The 24867-nt window shown below is 39.9% G+C and overlaps 1 protein-coding gene and 1 long non-coding RNA gene across 10 annotated transcripts in view; one reads left to right on the top strand and one right to left on the bottom strand.

Moving 5' to 3' along the window:
* ALPK2 (alpha kinase 2) overlaps nt 1–24867 on the top strand; it is a 189052-nt gene that overhangs the window by 152778 nt on the left and 11407 nt on the right. For 7 of the 9 annotated variants that reach the window (XM_056824488.1, XM_056824487.1, XM_056824484.1 and 4 more), the window contains 2 exons: nt 4188–4405; nt 11261–11309. In XM_056824488.1, coding sequence (XP_056680466.1) covers nt 4188–4405; nt 11261–11309 — 267 coding nt within the window. Of the gene's footprint in view, nt 1–4187; nt 4406–11260; nt 11310–24867 lie in introns of those variants that run through there. The other 2 variants (XM_056824489.1, XM_056824492.1) reach the window with 2 other exon arrangements.
* Nucleotides 19920–21511, bottom strand: LOC103095472 (uncharacterized). Its single transcript, XR_001628834.2, has 2 exons — nt 20855–21511; nt 19920–20148 (listed from the first exon to the last, which is right to left on the bottom strand). It is a non-coding gene; the product is annotated as an uncharacterized LOC103095472 (long non-coding RNA).

Genomic DNA, 24867 nt, shown 5'->3' with positions numbered 1-24867 from the left:
CCTTCAGGCTCCAGATCTGTGATCCTGTGATCCAGGGTACAAATTCCCACTAAGGTACTAACCATTGATAATGGACCCTATCCATAGAACAAGTTTTCATAGCAAGGAAAGACTAGAAAGAGAGGAGTCCTTGAGAGAGGAGAAGATTAAAGATAATAGAAAGGCAAAGATGTATTTGTCGATTTCCCAACTTTTCTGAGGACTGTCCTTAATATTTTTCCCTGCATGTTTGTTATTGCATTTCTCTTTAAGTTGTGCTCCCAACTCTACTCTCTCACCCCAAGCTTAAAGCCATGTTGCTAGGGGTATACTGGTAAAGGATTAACAACCAGATTGTTGGAGGGGGAAATTCAGGGAAGACACACTTTTGAATTTAATCTGCGTCACTAAGATTTTCTCTAGACTTTCTTAAGTCTAGACAATTAACAAAACGATCAGTTAAATCCTAATGTGTAGCATCGGCCAATTTCTAAGGTAGAAATGAAAAATTTAACAATTGGCTCTCAAAAGTCAGTTTGAGTTGTCTCCAACATACCATTGTTATCTTTCACAGTATTAATTGTACTTGATTGACAGAGTGTACCTTTTTGATGCCTCACAACAAGGATTTGGAGAGAACAACCATATCATCATTCCCTTTCATGGAGTGAGGGGGCAGTAACAGATGGCAGCTTTGTCAAGCTCATGGGATTATTGCTGTAGAGAACAGCATCACCACTTCTTTGTCTGCCCACTCAACTCACCTGGCACTCTGTTCTCTGTTATTTATAGATGTTACACATTTTCTGGTCTGTCATTAATTCCACCAATTTCTTCACTCATTCTTTCATTCATACACTCTTTCTTGCCATCATCCATTCCTGAGAATGATATCACCAGATTCTGCAAACTACTCCCACCATTTTTGCTTCTGGAAATACATTTCTAGAATATTTGATCTAATTACTCACTAGTTAGTTAGATTTTTTTAAAAAAACTGAGTTTCAAGTGCTTCCCCTAGACCTGATTTCCTACTGGAAGAAAGGGAATGATCCTGCCTTTAGCATCACTGGTGCTCTCTGCAGAACAATTCAAATTGTTTGGCAAAAAGTAAGCTTCATGATGAAATTCTTGAAAAAGAACACACAGAATTTCTCAAAAGTTACAAAGCTTTGCATTCTTAAGTGTCACAGTTATATCATCATGGATTTAGAGCTCCAAGAAACCTTCAAGATTATCTATTACAATATTCATTTTATAGATGATGATAATGACCCCATGACGGGTAAAGTGACTTGCTTCAAGTCCCACAGTAAGGATAAAAGGCAGGATTTGAATTCAGTTATAAATCCACATTTCTTTCCACACTGACTCTTTAGAAATTGGGTCTTGGCTTCTTTAAACTCCTTACTTCTCCTTTTCTTTCCTTTCCTTAGTTCTCTGAAGTAAGACTTTTTGCTATTCATTGTATCCTTTCATTATTAAGCATTATATGATTGACAGCATAGGGAGTAGATAGAAAATTGGCCTGAGTTCAAGTCCTGATACTGTCATATACTGGGGGTTGTGACAACCCTGGGCAAATCACTTAACCTTTTATCCCTGAGAAATTTTCTAAAACTATAAATTTCAGAATAGGTGCCAGTCTGCATTGGCAGAATGAGTTTTCTTTTTGGAAATTCATTGTATCAATGAAATCAAAGAATTCTGAAAAAAAAAATAACATGCTTGTTGTAGAAAAAACAACATAGGTTTGGTCTTTGCCCCATAGGACCTTACAATCTGCCCAGCCACACATTTAAAATGGACCATCCTTCCTAAATGAAAAAATAAGTCTTTGATTCATTATTTTGTTGATTGTCTAGACTTAAGGAAACAATGGCGAAAAATGCAGATTACTGCAGTTTAAACTTTAAAATGTGTCCTGCATATATTTTTTGAAAGCTGGTTATTAAACATTTATCAGCATATTACTGCTTCCAAGCCTAAAATTCTCTGATTCCATAAAATGGTGCTCCTGGATCACTGGAAGCACAACATACTTTGCAGTCTTTTTTCCACATTTCCTCTTTTCATCCTGATTTAAAAATTTTTTTTTTCTGAGGAGGGCCAGAGTTATCTATTATAACAGTCATTTCATAGATGATGATAAGGAACTCATGACAGGTAAAGTGACTTGCTTCAAGTCCCTTTTTTTTCTGAGGAGGACCAGAGTTAGGGGCACAGAGACAAGCTAATTGGTCAACATGGATATGGGTACCATGATGTTGGCCTCATTAGCATCATGGTTCCACTAACTTGATCTAAGCATATAAAATGCATATAGACAGTGGGAGGGAGGAAAAATAATGAAACCAGTAAGTCAGTCAACAAACATTTATTAAACTCTTTCTATGTGTCAGGCACCATGCTAGAAAAAAAATTGGGCCCCGCTCTCAGGAGTGTATGTTCTAATAGGAGAGATGACGTGTATGTAAGTAGGTGGCTACAAGATGGATAAAGAGAAGATGGAAGGTAACCTGAAAGATGAAGGCATTAGTAGGTAGGGGAATGGGAAAGGCCACTTATAATAGCTAGCACTTGAGGTCAGTGTTAAAGAAAATAATGGAAACCAAGAAGCAGCGAGATGGGACAGAGTGTCCTATACTTGGGTTACAGGGGGAAATGGAATGCTCTGTGCAAGGAACTGCAAGTAGACCAATGTTGCTGGGTTATAAAGTGGGTGGAGAAGTGTAAGATGTAATAAGGAGCCAGGTTACGAAGGGCTATTAATTATAAGGATTGGAGTGAAGAGAGACTCGAAGCTAGGAGACAAGATAAAAGACTATTTTAGTAGAATAAATGAGAGATAATGAAGACCTGAACTAGGATGATGGTTATCTAAGTGGAGAGAAAAGGAGGTGTCTGAGAGATGCCATGAAGGTAGGAATAACAAGAATTGAAAATGAATTGGATATGTGGAATAAGTAAGAAGGAGGAATCAAAGATGACACAGAGACCCATATGGGTCACTGGGATGATGGTGGTGAACTTGACAGTAATAGGGAAGTTCAAAAGAATGGAGAGTTTGGGGATAAAGGCAATCCAGTTCTTTCTTGGACTTGTTAAATTCAAGATGCCTACAGTAGTAGGCATTTCAAGATGTTTCATCCATTTCAAGATGTTTAAAAGGCAGTTGAAGAAGCACACTTATAGCTCAGTGTCAGTGCACAGGTGGATAGAGAGAACTGGGAATTTTCTGTACAGAGAAGATAATTAAATCCATGGGAGCTGATGAAAACACAAAAATAGTGTAAAGCAAACAAAGAAGAGAGTGCAGGACAGAACCATGAGCTCTACTTGTTTCAGCTGTTGGAATCTCTTGTATAGGCTGGGCAAGGGTAGAAGTAGGAGAAAACATCCAACTGCGTCCATTTTGTTGTTTAAAGCAAATCTTGGGGAAAAAAAGATTTGGGGAAGAAGATGATTTAAACCAGTGGTTCACAAAGTGAGGTCCAAGGATCCTTGTGGTTCCTTGAGAACCTTTCAGTGGGCCAATCCAATCAAAAGTGTTTTCCAATAAGAAAATATTATAGATATTTTTGCCCACATATTAAAAGTGGGGGAGAGTCCTTTGGGGTCTTCAGTAATTTTCAAGAGTTTAAAAAGTCCTAAGCAATGGTAGGGTCATGTGATGCTTTGGAATTTTCTGGATATTTAATTCATTCAAAAAGTCAACTCAGTGCAATTTTAAAAAATGCTGGATTTGGATTCCAGAAAATTAGACTTGAATCTCAGCTTTGAAATTTGTTAAGTATTCACCCCTGAACAAGTCACTTAATCTCTCTCTAAGCCTCAGTTTCCTTATCTGTTAAAACAAGATAACAAAGGCACTTACTTCATAGGGTTGTTACAGGAATCCATTGAGAAAATTCATGTGAAGTACTTTACAAACTGGAAAGATATATACAAATGCCAGCTGTTATTATTCTTTTATTCCGACCAAAAAAAAATTCAAACATTATCCCAAGATTGATTACCAACCAAATTTGGAGGGAGAATATTAAAGGTTTTATTAACTGACATTGATCGACTGGCTAAGAATGGGAACTAGATGTGTTTTCAACATACAGTTCAGGCAAGAGCTTCTTGAGCTCCTTGTAGCCTAGACTTAGCCTTTCTTTCCTGCATGAGGACTGGCTGGGTAACCCTGCTCCCTTTGCCTCCAGGATCATTCCAATCTTTCTTATTCATCGACCTAAGAATAACATCCCATATGCCACAGTGGAGGAGGAGCTGATCGGGGAGTTTGTGAAGTATTCCATCAGGGATGGGAAGGAAATCAACTTTCTGAGAAGAGAATCTGAAGCTGGTCAGAAGTGCTGCACCTTTCAGCATTGGGTGTATCAGAAAACAAGTGGCAGTTTACTTGTCACCGATATGCAAGGTAAGGAGAGCAGTTCCTACCATGCCCCATGGGATACCATTGAGGACAGAATGAGCAAAGGACAACAAGGGCTAACTCTTGACTAACCAGAGCAGACTGTTCATCTGGGGAGGAAAGGAATACCTGTTCATTGTTTTGCTGATGTTCATAAGTAATTCAACCAAGGGATGAATGGAAGAAGGGAAAGAAGAGGGAAACAGGGCTCATGGGCACCTAGATTTTGAGCTGGAAAGGCCCTTAGAGGTCACTGAGTCCAATTTACTCATTTTATAAATGAGAAAACTGAGACCTAGGGGGCTTTAGTAATATGTAGAGGGTCATAAAACATGATAAATGGCAGATTTGGGACTCAAACTCAGGTCTCCTGACTTCAAATCTCAATCTTTTTTTCTGTATCATAAAGCTCCAATCTATCCTTGTTGATGCTGATAAAAATAAGCATGTTTTATTTTTTTTTTAAAGTTTGGAGAAGCATATGGCCAAAAAGAAGTAAAGAATAAATTACAGTTATTTTTCCTGCTGAATAGAATAACTGATTACTCTAGATAAGAGTTTTTTACTTTTTGTGTATGTGTATCATGGACTCCATTGGCAGTCTAGTAAGGTTTTGGACCCTTTCTCAGAATAAGTCTTAAATGAATAAAATGAAATACAATGGGTTACCAAGGAAACCAATTATAGAGAAATAAAGATGCCATTTTCCCCATCTAAATTCTGGAAATCTATCCAGGGTAGATCTCAAGTTAAGAACCTCTGCCCTATGGTGGCAAAGAATTGGAAACTGAGGTGATGTCCATCAATTGGGGGACAAGTTGTGGTAAAGGATTGTGATGGAATACTACTGTGCTTTAAGTAATGATGGGAAGGATGATTTAAGAAAGGCCTGGAAAGACCTATATGAACTAATGCAAAATGAAGTGAGCAGAACCAGGAGAACACTGTACATGATAATGACAATATTATATGATGAACATTTATGAATGACTTAGCTATTTCTAGCAACACAGTGATCCAAGAAAATTCTCAAGGACTCATGATGACAAATGGATGGAGTATGAATACAGACTGAGACATACTATAGTTCACTTTATTTCCTCACTTTTTTTCATTTAAGTTCTCTTTCACAAAAGAAGTAATATGGAAAGTTGTTTTACCCTATTATATGTATAAATCTATATCAGATTGCTTGCCTTCTCAGGGGAGGGGGAAATGAATGAGGAGAAGAATTTGGCTCCAACTTAAAGAATATGATGGTTAAAATTTGTTTTTTCATGTAATTGAGTTAAAAGACATTAGTGATATTTTTTAAAGACCCTCAGCCCTAGAAAAAATCAAAGTATGGCTATAATAGTATTCTCTTCTTTAAGTAAACCCAATACTAAAGCAAAAATCAGAATTAGAAAAAGATAATTAAGGAAATAATTATGTACTTTACAGATTGTCTCCTTTTACAAAAGGAGTCACACCAGGACTTCTCTAAACATCAAACTTCTCTAATGCATTTAAAGGATAATTCAGTTTATACATAGTTCTTCGGGAACACAAGGTACAAGGGTATACACCTATAGGATTCTCTTTTTTGCTCTATTGCATTAACAAAATTCAATAAGATGCTGTTAACATATTGAAGCTTATTTTCCTCTCCAATTAACCAGTAAAATTCATTTCAAGTTTGTTCCATTGCCTCCTGCTGTCCTGGGTACTCCCAGACTGATTATTCCTCTACCACGGTATAATTCTTCACATAGAGTTCTCTCTCCCTTCCTGGCCTCTCCACCAGCCAGAGGTTGGGTATACTTGGTCTTCCTGATTACCCAAGAGGCTAGTACATTGAAGAAAGCCATGGTTATTTTTTTATTCTCAGGAGAGAGATCACTGCTATAAAATCTATTCTTTTATGAGCCTCAGCAGCTTTCTATCCTAATTAGACTCTTTGTGCAATCATTGATGTTCCCTGGTCCTTCTCTTCCTCTTTGGTGCTAATTTTGCATTAAATATGATTCTTAATGTAAGAAGTTATTACCTGGAGCTGTCTGCACAGTTTTTTTCACTTCTCAATTGGCAATAAACAGCCATAACACAGCATTACATTCCAGCTCTAAGTGAAATATGTCAGTTGCTACACCAGAGAGGTGTTTCATAAGAGGGCTACTTTATTCAACCCTGGCAAGAAATCTGCTTTGTTTTTTTGTTTGTTTTTTTTTTTACCATTGACATGATAATTCTATCCGTGTCCCAAGCAAATCCCATGCCCTTCCTGCTACTCGAGACGGCTCCTACACCCAGGGGTCTTCCCCTTTTTTGTGTCACCGGGCCATCTTTGGCAGGCTACAGAAGCTTTCTCTGAAGAATGTGTTGAAATAATCAGAGTTCAATGCTAACGTTTAGATAGGAGGGAATGAAAATAAAGAGGTAATTTTTCCCCCACCCAAATTCATGGCCCCCCTGAAATCTCCCCATGGCAGATGATGAACCCTTGTTCTCCACAAAAGAGTGGTCCAGAAAGTGGCAGTCATCGGACAACCCGAGATTAGATAGCAAAGGCTGAATCTGAAGCAGTCATTTTAACAACTGAAATAACTGGGCTGGGCCTGGTAGGAACAAGTGTCTCCGTTGTCATTGTGATGAGTAGCTCATGCCTTCGTGTACCAGCCCATCTGTGCAGTCCTCACACACACACAAGGGCAGCCAAAGCAACCATTCCGTCCCAGAGCTGTTCCAGTTGCTGGTGCTGTGAAAGATGGGAGTACAAAGGCAGACAGTGCTATGATGGATGAGTCAGGATCAATTAGCTAGTGGCATCTGTGCCTATAAACCAAAGAGGTAACTACTGGCCGAGGCCCTCAAAAGCCACTGGCTCACAGTGGATGCCCGGAAAACAGCTGGGCGTCATCTCCAGGATTACGAGCGGAGAATTTTAAGTTTGGATTTTGTGTAGGGGAATAAAGGGCTGGAGATGGGGGAAATCTGGCTTCTCAGCTCTTCGTCTCTTAATCTGTCAGGGATAGTTTCGTGAAACTTAACATAGGTACCTTGGGGGGAAAGTGGAACTGATTAAGGGGGCAGAGGTTCTAGGGGGAGAAAAAATAAATCAAACTCTTGTCACTAAAGATCAGAGCCTACTTTGTGATTTGTAGTCTTAGAAAATTGCTTGGGGCAGGGAGAAATAAATGACTTGCCAGGGTCACACTGCTAATATGTCTCAGAGGTAAGACTTGAATTCAGGGCCTCCTTCAGGCTGTCTATCCCCTGTGCTGATTGCCTTTCTCATTTTCTGCTATTCAGATTCAATTGCCAGCCTCCCTTTCTTTCCTCCTCTGTTAAATGACCTCGGAAGTCTCTTCCAGTTCTAAGATCATTGAAATGCCATGCCAAATCTGTCCCGATGACTTCATCCTACAATTTCAAATGTTATGCTGTAAAGATTTTTGATGATTCTTGTAGAATTGCCATCATTGCTAAAGAAAACTTTTTTCTTGTTTCTATTTTGTTTTTTTTTTTAATCACATTTCATGTTTTCCTAATCTAAAGTGATATCTGGTAATAAGGGAATGGAGCAAGGAGCAACAACCTGATTTCAAGGTCCTTTTGCCAAGTGATTAGGGAAGAAAGAAACTAAATCAGCTCTAGAAAATGGATTTGTGATTTAAAAATACATTTTACCTGAGCCATGAAGCAAGATCTCCAAGGAGGCTTTTTTGCATTTTTGTGTTTTTTTTAATAGATCCTGTTATCCAAACCCCTTGATGTGTTTCCATGTGTGTCTTGGTAGTTGACAATGTCAGAATAGAGAGATGAATTAGCTCCCAACTGTGGAAAACACTTTAAAAATGCTCATTGCCTTCCACAAAAGTGCCATTTCTAATTTAGCTCACAGGTTCAAAGCAGAAAAACAGGGCTCAGAGCTTCTGTCTGACTAACCAGAATGAAAAGAAAAATGTCATAGGCTGTTGGGCTCCACACAGGCTCCGGTGCTTCAAAGCAGTGATGTTCAGTCTGATTGCTGATAGGGTTCAGGGGAACAAAGATCTGCTAGTCTCTCTACCTTCTTCCCCACAAAAAACACTACCTTTGTTAACTCATACACATTTTGCATTTTTTATATGTATGAACATTTACCAAATAGACTAGAAGATCTTGAGAGGCCAAGATTCTTCCTATATTTTAGTCTTTCTAGTCTCAGCACCGAGTACCATGTTTGTCCCAGATTGCCACATAGCATGTTCTTTTGATTGATGTGGAACTGAAGGAACACCAGAGGCAGAGTAAAAGAATCTGGACGTTGAGAGTGGGGGGATCTCAACAGCTTTATACTCCAAACCCTACTTGAACAAGGATTGTCTTTATAGTACTGTGGATAAATGATTTGTTGTTGCCTTTCAGTCATTTTTTCAGTTGTGTCCAACTCTTTGTGACTCCATTTGGAGTTTTCTTGGCAAAGATTCTGGAGTAATTTGTCATTTCCTTCTCCAATTCATTTTATGGATGAAGGAATTGAGGCAAACAGGGTTAAGTATCGTACCCAGGGTCATAAAATGAGTGTCTGAAGCCAGATTTGAACTCAAGAAATTGAAGCTCCTTAAAAAAATTTTTTTTGCATAATGCTTATTTTAAATTGCTTTTTATTTATTCTTTTTCAATTACATCTAGAAACAATTTTTGACTATTGTTATTTAACATTTGGAGGTTCATATTTTCTCCCTTCCTCTTTTTCTCCCCCCCTCCCAAAGATGGTAAATAGTCTGATGTACCTTATTCCAGTACTGTCATGCAAAATGTATTTCCATATTCTTCATGCCATGAAGAGTCTTCTCTACTCAAGCCCAGTGCTCTATCCACTGCACCACCTAGCTCCCCCTGGAATAAATGATCACCCAATACTAAGAGCCATTGTAATAATAATATATTCAATGAGTATAGAAACTTGTGAGAGGCAAAAAAAGGGTAGTGGATAAAGTTGTCCTCAGAGTCTTAATACCTTGGTCTAAATTTTTGTTCCTGATATCTAAAGGCTGTGTGAACCTCTTGGGGCTCCAGGTAACCTTTCAAAATTACGAGTTGGAGAGACAATGGAAATCTTCATTAATAGAAGGCTTTCCCTCCTTTTCCTCACCTGAATGTTCCTATTCCTGTAGCAATTTACTACTCTGCTTTCACATATATTCTTTTATTTTGATCCTTATGACCTGCATAGAAGGTTGCCTTTACTACACATTGGCCACGGGACCCTGGATGAGTCATTTGTGTGCCCAGACAACTCTCTGTGGCTGTAAATGATAGAACAGTTACTCATCCTATTTGATAGAGGGAGTTTTCTCTGGAAAGCAAACATACAGCAGAAAATTCCAAATGCTCACCCACAATACATCCCCATTTTCTGATTCTCACAAGAACTCTTTAATAAGGGTCAGAAGTTTAAGTATTTATTTTATTTTACTTATATTTTTATTTATGTTTTTTCATATTTATCTTTATTTATATTATTATTTAAGTATTAATTATATCTCCATTTTAAAGATGGGGAAAGTGAGACTCTTTGATGTTGAATGTCTTGTCTCAGGTAAATTGATAAAGCTGACTCAACTCTGGGTGCAGAGTTAGAGAGAAACCCAGTTCTGTCATCACCATCCTAGGCTGGCTCCCCAATACTACTGCACACCCCTAACAATCTACAGCAATGTTTCCCAGGAGAACTAAGGGGTTAGCACATTGGAGCAGAGACAATACTAGGAATAATACCATAGACTTTGTCTTCCCCAAACTGGAAGGTAGGCAAGGGGTAGGAACCAAGACTCAGGCAGGACCAGAGAGGCTGTTGTAGGCGGAGGCTCGGCACGTTTTGTGCTCTCTGCATCTTCACCAAGAGTTCAAACAGCACCCTCCAGGGTTTGAACTGGAGCTCATGGAGGGCCAGAATACAAGAACTGAGAATGAACCCCAGAACAGAAGGTACACATCTGTACTTGTTCTAGTCATGGAGCCCCAGGAAAGACATTGGGAAAGATGCTCAATAATTAGAAAAAGACACGTTCCATGTCACCCCCCCTCCCCCAAGTGGCTTCCACAGCTCTTAAGCTATCTGGGGAGTTAGAGCTTTTATTCCCTGCAGCAAAACAGGGCTTGGGAGGCATCCCCTTGGCAGGGGTATAATTAGAGAAAACCAAAAAGCTTTTCCACTCACTCCACTTCTTGGGACTTGCTATTGGACTGAAGGAATGAATGACCTAACTTCCGTCACCATTGATGTTTGCTTCTGTGTGTCATGCTCTCTCCTCTCAATATCTTCTGCCATCGAAGAGCCTCCCTTGGCAATATTTAATTGGACCCAGGCCTGAGAGCAAGAGCCAAAGAGCCCCATATGCATCTCCTTGGAGAGAGCTCCTGGGAAAAGGGTAGAAGAGGCCCAGATGAATTCAACTGGATGTAACAGGAAGAACCAAAAAGAGCCCCCTGACAGGCAGTGTTGCACCAGGGGCAACTGGGACCTGGAAAGTCATTTCTCAGGGCAGTGAAAGGCCCTCCATTGTCAGGGGATTCATGCCCCAGTGATTTATTTACATAAGACCTGAATCCACTGTCCTGCTCCGGATGTGCAGCCTACAGTTCCTCATTACTGCTGTGTCAAAGGCCTGGCACTCCTATTGTCCTCCACTTACAGGCAGTACATTTCTGAAAGGCTGATGGTCTCCAGCCTGGAGAAGCAACCTCCAGTGGAGGGGGGAAGTGAGCTCCCTCACCCAGGCAGGGAAAGGACTCATAATTAGAAGCACTTTGCCCACCACTTGTGAATTGCTGATTTCCCCTCTGAGAAGCGTATGGTGTCTCAGGCCCTATCTTTCCTCTCTTTTCCTGTAGGTGTAGGAATGAAGTTAACTGACGTTGGCATAGCAACATTGGCGAAAGGGTGAGTGGAAAAAAAATCCAACCGCGTATGCTTTTGCATTGTACTTGCACCGCCTCACTGGGCAAACACGATAGAGGATGGCATGCATAATGTTGGTCTCCTGTCATAACTTTGAAAGACAAATATTCTTGGTGTGATTTCAGTTCACTTCTTTCATTTCCATCAGCAGTTATTTATGGAAATGGTGCTTTTAGCAAAACACATTTGCTGACTGCTTTTTTAAAAGTATATTGAATATTTATTTTAGGGTTCATTTCTAGCAGCTTTATCTTGAAATAAAGGTACCATTGTTTTTCCTCTCTACACACACACTTTGGTTTTCTAAGATTTCTTTTTTTAGCAGTGCTAAAATGTAGTACTATTTCCAAAGAGGAGGGAAAAAGTCATCGAAGAACGATTTCCTTTTTCAATTGAGAGAGAACGATATTAAGAAAATGGTGACTTTATAACTGGAGACAAAATTAATAAGTCCCCTTTCCATCTTCTCACCTTCCCTTTTACCTTCCACAAAGGGTGTTATTTTGTTCTGCCAGGAAAGAAGATAAAAAGACAGTGCCCTTGGAGTGGAGGGCTTTCTCCCTATTGGCTCTAAAATGTTTCTGTAGTTGAGATTTATGTGTAGCTGTGTATTCTTTGGCTATAGTATTACTATCTGGCCTTGGTGGAGGATGAGAACATAAAGATACTCTTGAAATAGAGTTAAAAAAAGAATACTTCTTCCCTTTAATATGAAAAATTCATCAATATGTATTTCTTGAGAAAGTATGGGAATGGTACTATTGTCTGAGTACAATTCTGAGTCATAACTTAGATTGGTATTTTCTCTCTTCTTTCTGCTTCCAAAAAAAATCCTGCAAAGTTTCCTTCAGAAAAAACCTGGGACTCGGCTTTTTTCTGGGTCCCACTAAAGACTGGGACAGAAGCAGGCATTTTAGGCTCCAAACTGGTTGGGCTTATGTAACCTTCATCATCCCTTGTTATAATGTAGGGGGTTGGGGGAAAGGCATTCCTTGTGCATCCCCCCAAATATACATCTCTGCCTTTTGAGAACAAGCTTACGAACAGGAAAACCATATCCTACTAATCAGAGCCACCGAAATAGAGTAGAGAACCCTTTACATTCTCCTTACCTTACTCAATATTAAAACAAAAAAGCAAACAAGCCCCAAGCCAAAAGCCACAAAACTGGGATAGATTTTAATCATTTAGCAGCTCTTTCAAGAAGGTGAAATATAGCTCTGAGGAATCCAGACCATTGGCAAGTCTGAGTTGTTGCTTCAGCATCCCCTTATGTGCCACTTTTCTCTTTCCAGTTTAAGAACAAAACCAGTCCCTGGGTTTTGTGTGAGGCTGTTAAAGTCACTGGACTGGTGAGGCACAGTCGCCTTAGGAACCTTAGAGGTGGTAGCTACACAACAATCTAAAGGTCTATTCTTTTTTTTTTTTTTTAACAGTGTAACCCTATCAATGAAAAAATAATCCCGGTAGGGTTATGCCTTGGCATTTTCCCAATGGTACCTGTAGGCATCAGGATTAGGTTATAATGGCCTTAACAGGCTAATGCCTAGCTCTGAAGGGGAATGTTGGGAGCTTGCAGGAGAGTGGGAGTGGGATAGAATAGAGACAGAGTTGGGCTGCAATGAGTAAAGGGACACAACCCTTCTTCCCTCTCACTCTCTGATTGGTTGATCATAAATCCTTTGAGGTCTCTGTTCTATTGTACAGAATGAGATCTGGAAGGGAGATATTGGGAGGAAAAAGAATGTGATCAGGATTTACAGAGAATGTTAAAAGTGAAAAAGATCTTAGAAATCAAGGGAAGGTACCTTGTCCAAAGTCACATAGTGGAAAGGTCAGATCTAAAACCCAGTTCTCACTCCCAGTCCAGTAGAAGTTGCCAGAGAAACAGAAAAGTGGATCATTGTCTGTTTGCAGTAGAAATGTGTTAGGAAATGACTCTCTTGGAACTCTAAATAGGAAAGCAAAACCAAAGGATGGATGGAAGGAGCTTTAAATTTGATTCCAGGGAGAAGTGGTAAGAGAGGAGAACCAGCAAGGCAAAGGAAAAATAAAGGGGGGCACTGTTAGCATGACAGGGATCAGGATGAACAAGAGTGACAGAGCAGGAGAACAGTGTCAAAAGGCAGGGATTGCATATAAATTCAGTGCAATGAGGATTTGTCATCACCTATGCTGGAACTCACCGGAGAATGCCTGCTTCCTTCACTCAGAGCAGACAGGAGCCGAGTTGGACACCAACAATAAGGGGAATCAGGCTAAGGCTGGTGCTTAAAATTATGTGCTCTGGGTAGCCCGACCGACCTGTGTGTAATATAAAAGGGAGGAAAAAACCCACCAATAGATGAGATCTGTTCATGGAGGGGGAGGCGTTATCTAGTAATCTGATTAGAATGCACAAAGGCGTAAGAATGGGAGAAATACAACACATATCCTCGGAGACTGCAACAATTCTGATTTATTCTATTTGCCTATAGCAGGCATCTTTACTTATAACAGACACAAAAGGAACCTTAGACCTTAGATTTGCTTTTTGCCCCCTACTGTAGCTGTGCCCTTAGGTGGAAAGAAGGGTCACATCATAGACCAGAAGCTGGCACTGATTTGGAGACTACCTAGTCCGATCTCCTGTTATAATAATCTATATTTCCTAATGGAAACTAAGGCTCAGGGTGGGGAAATGACTTGTGCAGGGTCACACAGGTAGCAAGTGACAAAAGTAGGATTTGAACCAAGGTCTTGAACATAGGACATTTTGTGAAACCAGGTAAAACATTATTTACAGATTAAATTATAAATTGTTTTTCTCCACTGGACTCCATTTCCTCCAAAGAAGAAAAAAATTCCAATGCCAAACCTACATCTGAATTATTTCCACAGATGAACAGCCCTGCTACCATACAAAACAACCGATATGATAGATGGGCTGACTGGTGGGTGGGATGATTGATGGGGCTAGGCATAGAAATAGGTTTATGTTTGTTCGTGGCAAATTTCAGTGACTTGGAGGTGAGAGAATTGATTTCTTATTCATTTTAATAAAAGAGGGAACTTGTTCAAATCATGACCCCGAAGCAGGCTTGGATCATCCCACTCTGTCATGCTACCTCTCTTTTCTCTCACATACAACCTACATTAGAGAACTGACTCTATACTGCCTTGAGAAGCCATGCTAGCAGATTACCCCAACCCCTCACAGATGCAACTTTGCAAGAGTCATGCCTTAATTAAGTTAATAGATTCAAAAATGGTTACATGGAGGTAATTTGTTATTCATGAGCAAATGTCATAAATTATTTGCTTGTTCGATGATATCCTCCCTCCCCAGTTTTACTTTTAAAAAATCCATACCTTGCATCTTAGAATCAATAGTAAATATTGGTTCCAAAGCACAAGAATTGGAAGGGCTAGACAATTGGGGTTAAGTGACCTGCCCAGAAGTGTCTGGAGACCAGATTTCAACCCAGGGCCTCCCATCTCCAGGCCTGGCTCTCTATCCAACTAGCTGCCCTTAGTATTACTCTGAAATCAGAAATATGTCATTTTTCTTCTGGGAGACAGAAGATACTATTATTCTTGAGAGCATGTCATTACACACACACACACACACACACACACACACACACACACACACACACACACACACACAAAGACACCATTAGTCTTTTGGCAAAAGTGGAAGAAAAGTTCCAAATGGTTTGTCAGAAACTCTAACAAATTGAATTGTCTTGACATCTATTTAGCCATTGACTTTTTGTCAGCTGCTCCCTGTTAGAGAGATTTAATCTGCTGGCTCTAGTGCTACACATTTCTTCTGATCGAAAATTCCTCAGCCAACATGAAATGCTCTGAAGGGAATGCTTTCCAAGAGGGAGAAGCAGCCAGTTCCATAAGTGGGTGCTTGAGATTATGCAAATAAGAGTTGCTTTTGAACAAGCAAGCAAAAGCAACAGTAACCACCACCGAAAAGGGGGTGCAGAAGTAGCAACTTTTAATTTATTTGTATCCATCCTATAGAAGAGAGACAAAGAAAGACAGATCCAAATAAATGTCTTGGTCTCTTATCCAAGCTGGAGCCCAGAGTAAAACATTCAGCCAGCAGAGGGCATCAGAGTCAACACAATGTTTAAAGGCCATTTCTCCATCTCTAGATTTAACCAGAACAAAGAAAAGAGAAGTACATCGAGTAGGGTTCTCTCTCACCCAGAAGAGCTGAGCCAAAATAAGACAGAGACAAGAGCAAAGAAGAGCTCTCCTCATTTTGGAGAGTTGCCGAAACCAGCTGAGCTGATGCTTGCTTTCCTATCCCCAGACGTGACGATGGGGATAAGAGATTCATGGCACTTGTCAGAGATGCTGAAATTAAGCTCCTAAGACCCTGGGTGCTGAATAATAGATGGGACCCTAATGTGGGGAGACGGGAGCCCCCAAGTTTACTCTCAAGTTTCAGAAGTAGAGTTCGCATGGTTCCCTTGAGAAAGGCCAACATTGACAAAGTCTCCTCCCTAAGCCCCTCCACTACAAACCATAATAATAATAGAATGGCTTGAATTAGGTTTGCAGCTGCTGCCAAGCTTGAGTTCCTTTCATCATTCTGCCTTTGCAGAATAAATGGTGCTTTCTGGACCTACCGAGGCAAGCAGCACTGCCTGAGCCTCAGAACTAACAATGGCCAACAAAGTGGGCATGAGGGAGGGCAGGGACGCCGCTTGGGACTCCTGGCCCATTTAGAAGTCAAAGAATACTCCTGGGCCAGGAGGGAAGTGCTGAAATTAACTTACTAAGTACAGGAAATTAGTTCTAATGATCAGAAAAGAGGATCTGTAGGGGGACTGGTTGTTGGTTCCTGGAGCCAGAGTACTCCTAGCAGACTTATATTCCCCATGCTGAGAAAACCCAATGAGGTTCTGGAACTGTATTCCCTGATCTCTTTGTCTCTTTCCCCAGGCTCCAAGAGGCTGAGCAGTTCTCTTATTAACTGGCTGCTGCCTGGCATCTGCTGGGTGGCTCTGGATTGCTGCTGGCATGCCTAATCCTTTAGCTTAGATATGACGCAAATAGAGCATTTTAGGAAATATGTCATTGCCACAAAATAGGAACTCCAAGAGCCAAAAATCCTCACCCACTAGCACCTTCTGAGAGGCAGTATAGTGAGGGGGTTCCCAAACTGGCCTTGGTATCAGGTGAGTTCAAAACCTGCTCCTGAAACTTGTTGGCTGCTCATGGGTCATGGGATGATGGGCATATGTCACTTAATTCTTTGATCCTTCATCTGTAAAATGGGAATTATTTCCATATAAGGTCCCTCACTGGGGTAGCTGGGTAGTACAGTGGATAAAGTGCTGAGCACAAATCTGGCCTCAGATTACTACTCACTATGTAACCTTTGGCAAGTTATTTAATCCTGTTGACCTCAGTTTCCTCCTTTGTAAATTGAGCTAGAAAAGGAAATGGCAAGCCACTCTAGTGCCTTTGCTGAGAAAACCCCCAAAGTGATCATGAAGTGTTGGACACAACTGAAAAATTACCTCACAGCATTGTTGGGAGGTTTGTATGAATTAGTGCATGTAAAATGCAATGGCATGGTTAATTATAGAGTCCCATTTTGATTAGGTGAAGAACATTGTTTCCTAGGAGGTCACATAAGTAACTAACACATTAATTAGGTTCTCCAATCAATTATGGTGAAAGATACAAGAAGTAACCAAACATCTGATGAAAAAGGAAAGCCATGTTAGGAAAATGGGAGATTCTTGGGGAGAATTGCCTCGTCAAATCCATCAATGGGGGGTTGTGGGAAGCACTTGTATAATGAACATCTTTTAGAGAAAAGGAACCAAAGGAAGGATGTGGGGTCGATATTAAGGGGAGACATTACTTATAAGTTTTACTTTAGGCAGCTTGGTGGTGTAATGAGAAGGGCAGTGGATTTCATGTCTGGAAGAGCTGAGTTTGACCCCTGCCTCAGAAAATTACTAGCTGTAGACCTTGGACAAGTCACTTAACACCTCTCAATTTCAATCAGTTTCCTCATTTGTAAAATTAGTATAATGATAGTACTTAACTCACAGGAATATGGTAAGGATTAAATAAGATAACATATATATGTAAAGCTCTTTGCAAATGTTAAAGTGCTATATAAACACTAACTATTAATTTTTATTGGTCTAGGTCTAAGATTTCATCAGTAAGGCACTTTCAGTAAGGGAAATTCTCTCCACTAGTGAAGCTCAGCAGCTGACCAATAACTTGTAGTTTTAGACGGTCGTCTGTGGTATTAAGAAGTAAAATGACTTGTCCAGGGATACACAGTTTGCATGTGTCAGAGAAAGCATTAGAACCCAGGTCTTGTTGGCTACGAGTCTGGCCTTCTATCTGTTACAACATGCTGTGTTTTATCAACTTTATGATTTTGCCTAGCACTGGTCTGTTAGCAAGATTATTTGAGTTGTATGTGAGCAAAGGTTTTTGTGCTATCTGCTCTAAAATTGTCTGTGACATTCCTTAGGAGGCAGGAATGACCACCCCAAGGTTTCCAATCGATTTTTTGGTTGAGTTGAGGTTTTATTCCATTGCCTGGAATTGAGGGCATTGGAGTTCCCTGTACAAGTGTGCAGTTATGCCATCACGGTGGCTGGACACCCTCACTGGAAAGCAGAAACCACAGCCAGACATCTTGTGTTTCTGATTTGTCTTTAGCTAATGAATGTAGAATAAGAAAAACAAAGGGATGAGGTGAGCACAGGGACAAGGAAAAGAGGAGCCACCAGAGAAAACAAAGAGCCGTCAGAGTTGAAGAAATGAGGAAATACAGGTTTGGGGAAGCAAAAGCCAGAAGGAAAGCATGGAATATAAGAATGTCAAATCTTTCATAAAGGTTGGTGAGCATAAGGGCTCAGGACTTGATCCTGCAGGCAGAAAGATCCCCCATAATTTTGGAGAAATCACTTTTCATTGAAAAATTCAGAAGACAGTGTCAAAGATGGAGTACATAGGTGGACGATGGAGGCATGTTGCTCAAGAAGTTTGTTAGATTAAAAAAAAAGAGAGGGAATGAAGACAGCTAGAAAGGGGCAGCGTGGTCAAACAAAGGCTGGTATTTATATATGTTACATATGTGTGTATATATGTATATATATATATGCTGTTGCAGAAATGGTGCTATATTTTTATGTATATACATACATACACCCATCAGGAACCTGTTTGAAGACAGAAAGCAGCTCGTGGAGAGAGAGGGAGAGACTAAAGGTGCTAGAAAAGAGGATTCAGTGTGAAAATGAACACAATTGTCTCCAGGGGAGGAGATCTAAGTCTTATGGACAATGATATTCAATTCAGACTCTGACCATGACCTCCAAGCTACATTTCACTTTTATTGAGTAAAGGGCTCTCTGCAAGAGAAATAAAACAGGAGGATATATTGCTTGAGAAAAATATTAATTCTATACTCCTCGTTTTAGACATTAATCTGAGAAAAACAACTTTATTGAATTTAACCTCATTCTAAATCCGAGCATTCCTAGCCTCAGGAGAAAAATGTCCACATCAATTATTCATTCCCTTGGATGAGTCTAGAGGTAACATTTGTAGGAATATTGAAAAGGAAGAAATCCATATGTTCAAATACAGCTTGGAGTTAGTATTCTAAAGCAATTGGCACTACTCTGTTCCTTCGTTGCCTCCTCCCTCCAGTATTCTCCTGGACTCATCCTGTGACCTTTTCCCTTTGATCACTATCTATGTCATTCATTCTGAATGGAGAAGTTGGGCTCATCGGACCAATCTCTTCAGCATATAGACAAACAAGAGACTGCCTTTAGGTGGTCAATAGTCCAAGCATTTCAAGGGGTTGGGAAGTCAGTGGTCTAAATAAGAATTAAGTTTACTTAGCACTCAATCTACTTCCACTGAAAAGGCCTTAGTTTGTGTTCTACCAACTTTCCTAAAGGGAAATGTCAAGGGAAAGTTTGTAGGTTAAAGAAATAAGTATAGAAAAATAGGAAAAAGGTTTTTCATCTGCTTCTGCAATATGTTCACCAAAGTTATTTGCCAATGTCATGGAGTACTGAATCCAAGTGAAAGAGGTCCTCCAGATGTCCTATTTCAGGTGACATTGTGAAGATTACCTAACGTGCCAGGAATGCTCCAGAGCCTCCTTAATGAGATTCATAACCATTCAAAAGAGTTTAAGTTCATCATCTACCAAATGGTAGAAGAATTCCTTTGCTCAGACTGCAATGGAGAGTTTGGTCGATAGCCCACCAAATGAATCTATTATTAGTACATTATACAATCCTAAAAATTCTTGGACCTGGGGGTATTGGCTCAAGGTAGTATATGGAATGATTGGCTTTTAAAAAAAGTTTACGGGGGGCAGCTGGGTAGCACAGTGGATTGAGAACCAGTCCTAGAGACGGGAGGTCCTAGGTTCAAATCTGGCTTCAGCCACTTCCCAGCTGTGTGACCCTGGGCAAGTCACTTGACCCCCATTGCCTAGCCCTTACCACTCTTTTGCCTTGGAGCCAATACACAGTATTGACTCCAAGACGGAAGGTAAGGGTTTAAAAAAAAAAAGTTTACATTTGACTGTTCTCTGTTCTATCGTCATTGTGACTTTATTTGTGTGGTTCCTCTGTTTGTCATTGAAATACTTTTGGTTTCAATGTGGCTTTTGTACTAATGTGGAAATTTAGGTCTCCGACCTTTAGAAGTTTGCAGTGAGAGCAGAAACCACGTCACACAGTTAGCACCTGTGTGGTTTTTTGCTTGATTAGTCAGCCTTCTGTGACGGAGGCTCTCTCCATCTTCTCTCACTTTTCTGAAAAAAAAAATGAGGATATTTTTAGTGCTCTGCTTTTTTCTGCCACCGTGACTGTAGGGAGAGAGTGTGCTAGGTTTGGTTTCCATGGAGGCAGTTCAGGCCAGTTATTAAACCTGAGGACAGAGAAAAAAGGCCAAAACATATACTGTTGGTTTGACTTTGGTCCTCAGAAGCATATAGAACCCCAGGCAAGATACTTACTATTCCCAGAGTTCCAACTGATGGAATCACAGAACTTTAGAGATCTAAAGAACCTCAGAGGTTCATACCTGACTGAAAATCCCCTTGACAACATCTCTGATGAATGACTATCTAGCCTCTGCTTATTTTTAGTGAGTAGTAACCTATTACTTGGCAAGTAGGTGGCATAGTGGATAGAGTCTTGGGCTTGGATTCAAAGATTTATCTTCCTGAGTTCAAATCTGACCTTAGACTAGCTGTGTGACCCTGAGCAACTCACTTAACCCTGTTTGCCTCAGTTTCCTCATCTATTAAATGAGTTGGAGAAGGAAACGGCAAACTACTTTAATATCTAATGGGGTCACAAAGAGTTGGACATGACTGAAATGACTAAACAAACCCCCTACCTCCTAAAGCAGCCCACTGTGCTTAAAGACAATTTATTTTCTTTTTTTTTTTTAAGCAAATTTTTCTTTACCTCAAACTTAGGTTTGCAACTTACACAGATTGCTTCTAATGTTACCTTCTGTAGCCAAGCGGAACAAATTATGTCCTTCCTCCAGATGACAGCCCCTCAACTACTTGAATCTATAGATTTCATGTCTAATCCTCACATCTACTAAGACTCCTCTTAACTAAACATTCCTTTTTCCTTCCACTGATCTCCATCAGACATGCTGGCCATATGATACTGTTTAGTTTCTCCACATCCTTTTTAAAAATGTGGTACTCAGAACTGAATAGAATACTTTAAATGTGTCTCTTTTATCAGGAGCTCAGGGATCTTAGAACACTGATAAAAGGCCCTTTTTGAAGTTGGGCAAACAGGACTTCCAGTAGGTTAGCATGGAGTTCTTGGGGCTGGGGACCCTGGTGTCCCACATCTATTATTTTCCTAGAATCTGGGGTTTCTAGCCAATTCTTTTTTTTTCTCACCCTTTAGAATGTTGATTGATGATCACTATGAGAAGTCATCATCATAGAATGTGAGAGCTATAAGGAGCCTTAGAAATCAACTACTAAAGCTCTTTTATTCTAAAGATGAGAAAACTTCAAGTCGACAAACAGCTTTTCTCCCTATTTCTAACACTGGTGATTAGGATCACAGGTTATTCACAGCATAAAAGTGATAAAACAAGTCGAAAGAATCAGTCACTCCCTTAAAAAAAAAAAAGGAGAAAGCCATTATCTTCCCAAGATCTACTGTTGCTCTACATAGTATTTTTTCAACTTAAAATTTTTTAAATTTATTTTTAACATTCTTTTCTTTTTAAATTTTGAGTTCCAGATTCTTTCTCCCTCCCACCCATCCCTACCCACTGAGAAGGTAAACAATGTCATTAATTATACATGTGAAATCATGTAAAACATATTTCCATATTATCCATTTTGTAAAAAAAAAGGCAAAGAAAATAAGGAGGAACTTTAAACTTTGATTTACTCTCAGAGTTCATTAGTTTTCTCTCTGGAAGTAGATAGCATTTTTTCATCATGAGTTGGAATTGCCTTTTTCATAGCTGATCATCATTATGACATTGCTGTTACTGTGCACAATGATCTTCTGGTTCTTCTTATTTCATTTTGAATCAGTCTATATATATCTTGTTATGTTGTTTTTGAAACTACCTGCCTCATCATTTCTCAGCACAATAGTATTCCAACACAATCAGATGCCACAATTTGTTTGGTCATTCCCCAAATGACTGAGCATACCATCCATTTCCAATTATTTACTACCACAAAAATTTCTGTACATATAAGTCCTTTTACTTTTTCTTTAATCACTTTGGAGTATAAACCGACTAGTGGTATTGCTGGGTCAAAGGTACGCACAGTTTTTTATCCTTTTGGGCATAGTTCCAGATTGTTCTCCAGAATAGTTGTAGAGGTTTACTACTCCACAGCAGTTCATTAATGTACCTGTTTCCCCTGATCCCCTCCAGCATTTGTCATTTCGGATAAGTGTGAGGTGGTACCTAAGAGTTGTTTTAATTTGCCTCTCTCTAATCCATAGTGATTTAGAGCATTTTTTCATATGACTGGGTAGCTTTGGTTTCTTCTTCTGAAAACTGCCTGTTCATATCTTTTGACCACTTATCAGCTGGAGAACAGCTCTCATTTTAATAAATTTGGCTTACTTTTCTATATATTTGAGGGTTATCATCCTAGATCTACTTCTATATATTATGACAATGGTAATCATTTCTCCTTTTGGGGCCTCAATTTCTTCAGTAAAATGTAGGAGTTAAATAGGATGAGCTCTAAGATTCCTTTAAATTCTAAATTTATGAATCACTGAACAGGAAAAAACAATGGAGTTTGGAAATTGAGCCAGTGGAAAAAGAACTAATTAATAAGCCCCTAAATTTTTTATTCCCTCTAACACTAGAGAGGGTCACAGATTGTATTGTAGATTCTGCATCTTGGTTCACAGACCTTAGAGAGTTTAGTCTTGGTTAGTGGTTGTATAATCACAGTCATGATAAGAAATTGTTGCTGCTATTCAGTCATTTCAGTCATGTCCAACTCTTTGTAACCCCATTTGGGGTTTTGTCATTTCCTTCTTCAACTCAAGCTACCTAACTGGCCCCTACAAGAAAAAGGGAGAGGAAATAACACTATCAAGAATTGAGTGTACCTCACTGCATTTTAATGGTAAAACAAGAAATGTCTTGCTTTCTCTCTCAGGAGATACCACCATATGGCTCTTGGTTTAGGAGAACAATATATCAAAGGAGAATCCATGCAGGAGGCAGACAGCAGCAAAAACATATGAAATAATAGATTTCATTCCTTGGAAGTAAAGACAAGGGAAACCTTAGAAATACACACACAGACACAAGGTTCATTACCTCAATCTGAAGACCATGATCCATCTTGGTCCCCTCTCCAAGCCCTCTGACCAAGTCTGTTTGGATCCTCAGTGTCATTGCCCACAGCAAAACCCAGACTAAATAGAGATTACCAGAAGAGAAGCCCAAATGGAGCTCAAGGAGAAATATTCATAAATTAACCAATCAACCAGCATTTACTATGCTTCTATCTACTATGTGCCAGGGTTTGTGCTTAGGCTCTGGGGATAAAAAGATAAAATCTAAAACAAAAAAAAAAAGGGGGGGGGGGAATTAGGTTACTCAGTAGATAGAGAGCTGGGCCTAGAGATAGGAAGTCCTCGGTTCAAATCTGACCTCAGACCCTTGTGACAGAGGCTGGAACATAAGAAAAAAGTGCCAGACTGAAGAGTGTGTGGAACTTATCACCTCAATGAGGGAGGGGCCCCAGGAGTTTGGAATCTGGAGGAGGGAAAGATTCTGACTGAGAGAGCAGTTGGTCTCTCAGTCTAGAGAAGCCAAAGAGAGAAGGTTGTAAAAGACTTTCTCCTGAGGGTTACCCACTTTTTCCCATTTGTGACTGGAAATCCTTCCCCCCAACACTTCCCAGTTGAAGGGACCCAGAGAAGAGAAACCTGAGAAAAGGCATTTTGAATCTCTGTCAGACTTTACCTCTGCTCCTATTGCCCTGGGTCAGAACTGTGGCCAATGGGCCAAACCCAGGGTGAGTCAACCTGACTTTCTCTCAGGGGGCTTCAACTGCCAAAGCCTGAGTTTCCCCAAACTGGAGGAGGAAAGGAAAGGAGTTTTAGATAGAGATAGGGATGTCCTTCCCCCACTTTCCTTTCCCATTCTTTCCCTGCCGATTATTCCTTTGTATTACCTTGATTGAGTTGATATTAAAATAGTTATCTTTCCCCAAGCTGTGAATCATGTGTGAGTGAGGAATCTTTTCTAGTTTGCTCAATAAAGTTTTTATGTTCCTGAGGCATAAAAAGTTCAGATAAAAGAATTTCTACATCCTCAAAATCTGGTTCATAGAGGCAGAATGCTCTTTTTAGTTCTTTAATTGTGAGATAAGGCTCTAATAAAAATTTAGGCCTGTGTTTACGTAAAGACTCTAAGTCACCCTTCCTAGCTGCATGACCCTGGGCAAGTCACTTAACCCCCATTGGCGAGTCCTTACTGCTCTTCTGCCTTAGAACCAATATACAATATTGATTCTAAGACAGAAAGTAAGGATTAAAAAACAACAACAACAACAAATGGCCATTCTTGACCTCAAGGAATATTCATCCTAATGAGAAGAAACAACACATGAACTTCAGAAGAAATGTAAACTATAGAGAAAGTGAATATGAAGCAATGGGAGGCACCAACCCTTGGGAGTGTTATGAAAGGCCTTATGTATGTAAAAGGTGGCACCTGAGCTATGAATTGAATGGAACTAGTATTCTGTGAAGGTGAAGAGAGGATGCATTCTAGGCCCAATGAGTGACAGCATGGAAATGGGAGATGGATAAGCAACTTTGACTGAAGTGTTCAGTGTGGAAAGGGGAGTAGAACATCATCAGCCTGGAAAAGTAAATTGGAAAACAATATATGAAGATCCTTGAATGTCAATTAGTTGGTGTTTATCCTAAAGGCAACAGGAAGACTGTTGGGCAGTGGAGTGGCATGATCAGAACTGCACTTTAGAATATCA

Source organism: Monodelphis domestica, chromosome 3 (genome assembly GCF_027887165.1).
Source record: "Monodelphis domestica isolate mMonDom1 chromosome 3, mMonDom1.pri, whole genome shotgun sequence".
In the NCBI taxonomy this organism is placed as follows: domain Eukaryota; kingdom Metazoa; phylum Chordata; class Mammalia; order Didelphimorphia; family Didelphidae; genus Monodelphis; species Monodelphis domestica.
This window is presented reverse-complemented; position numbering and strand designations above follow the sequence as displayed.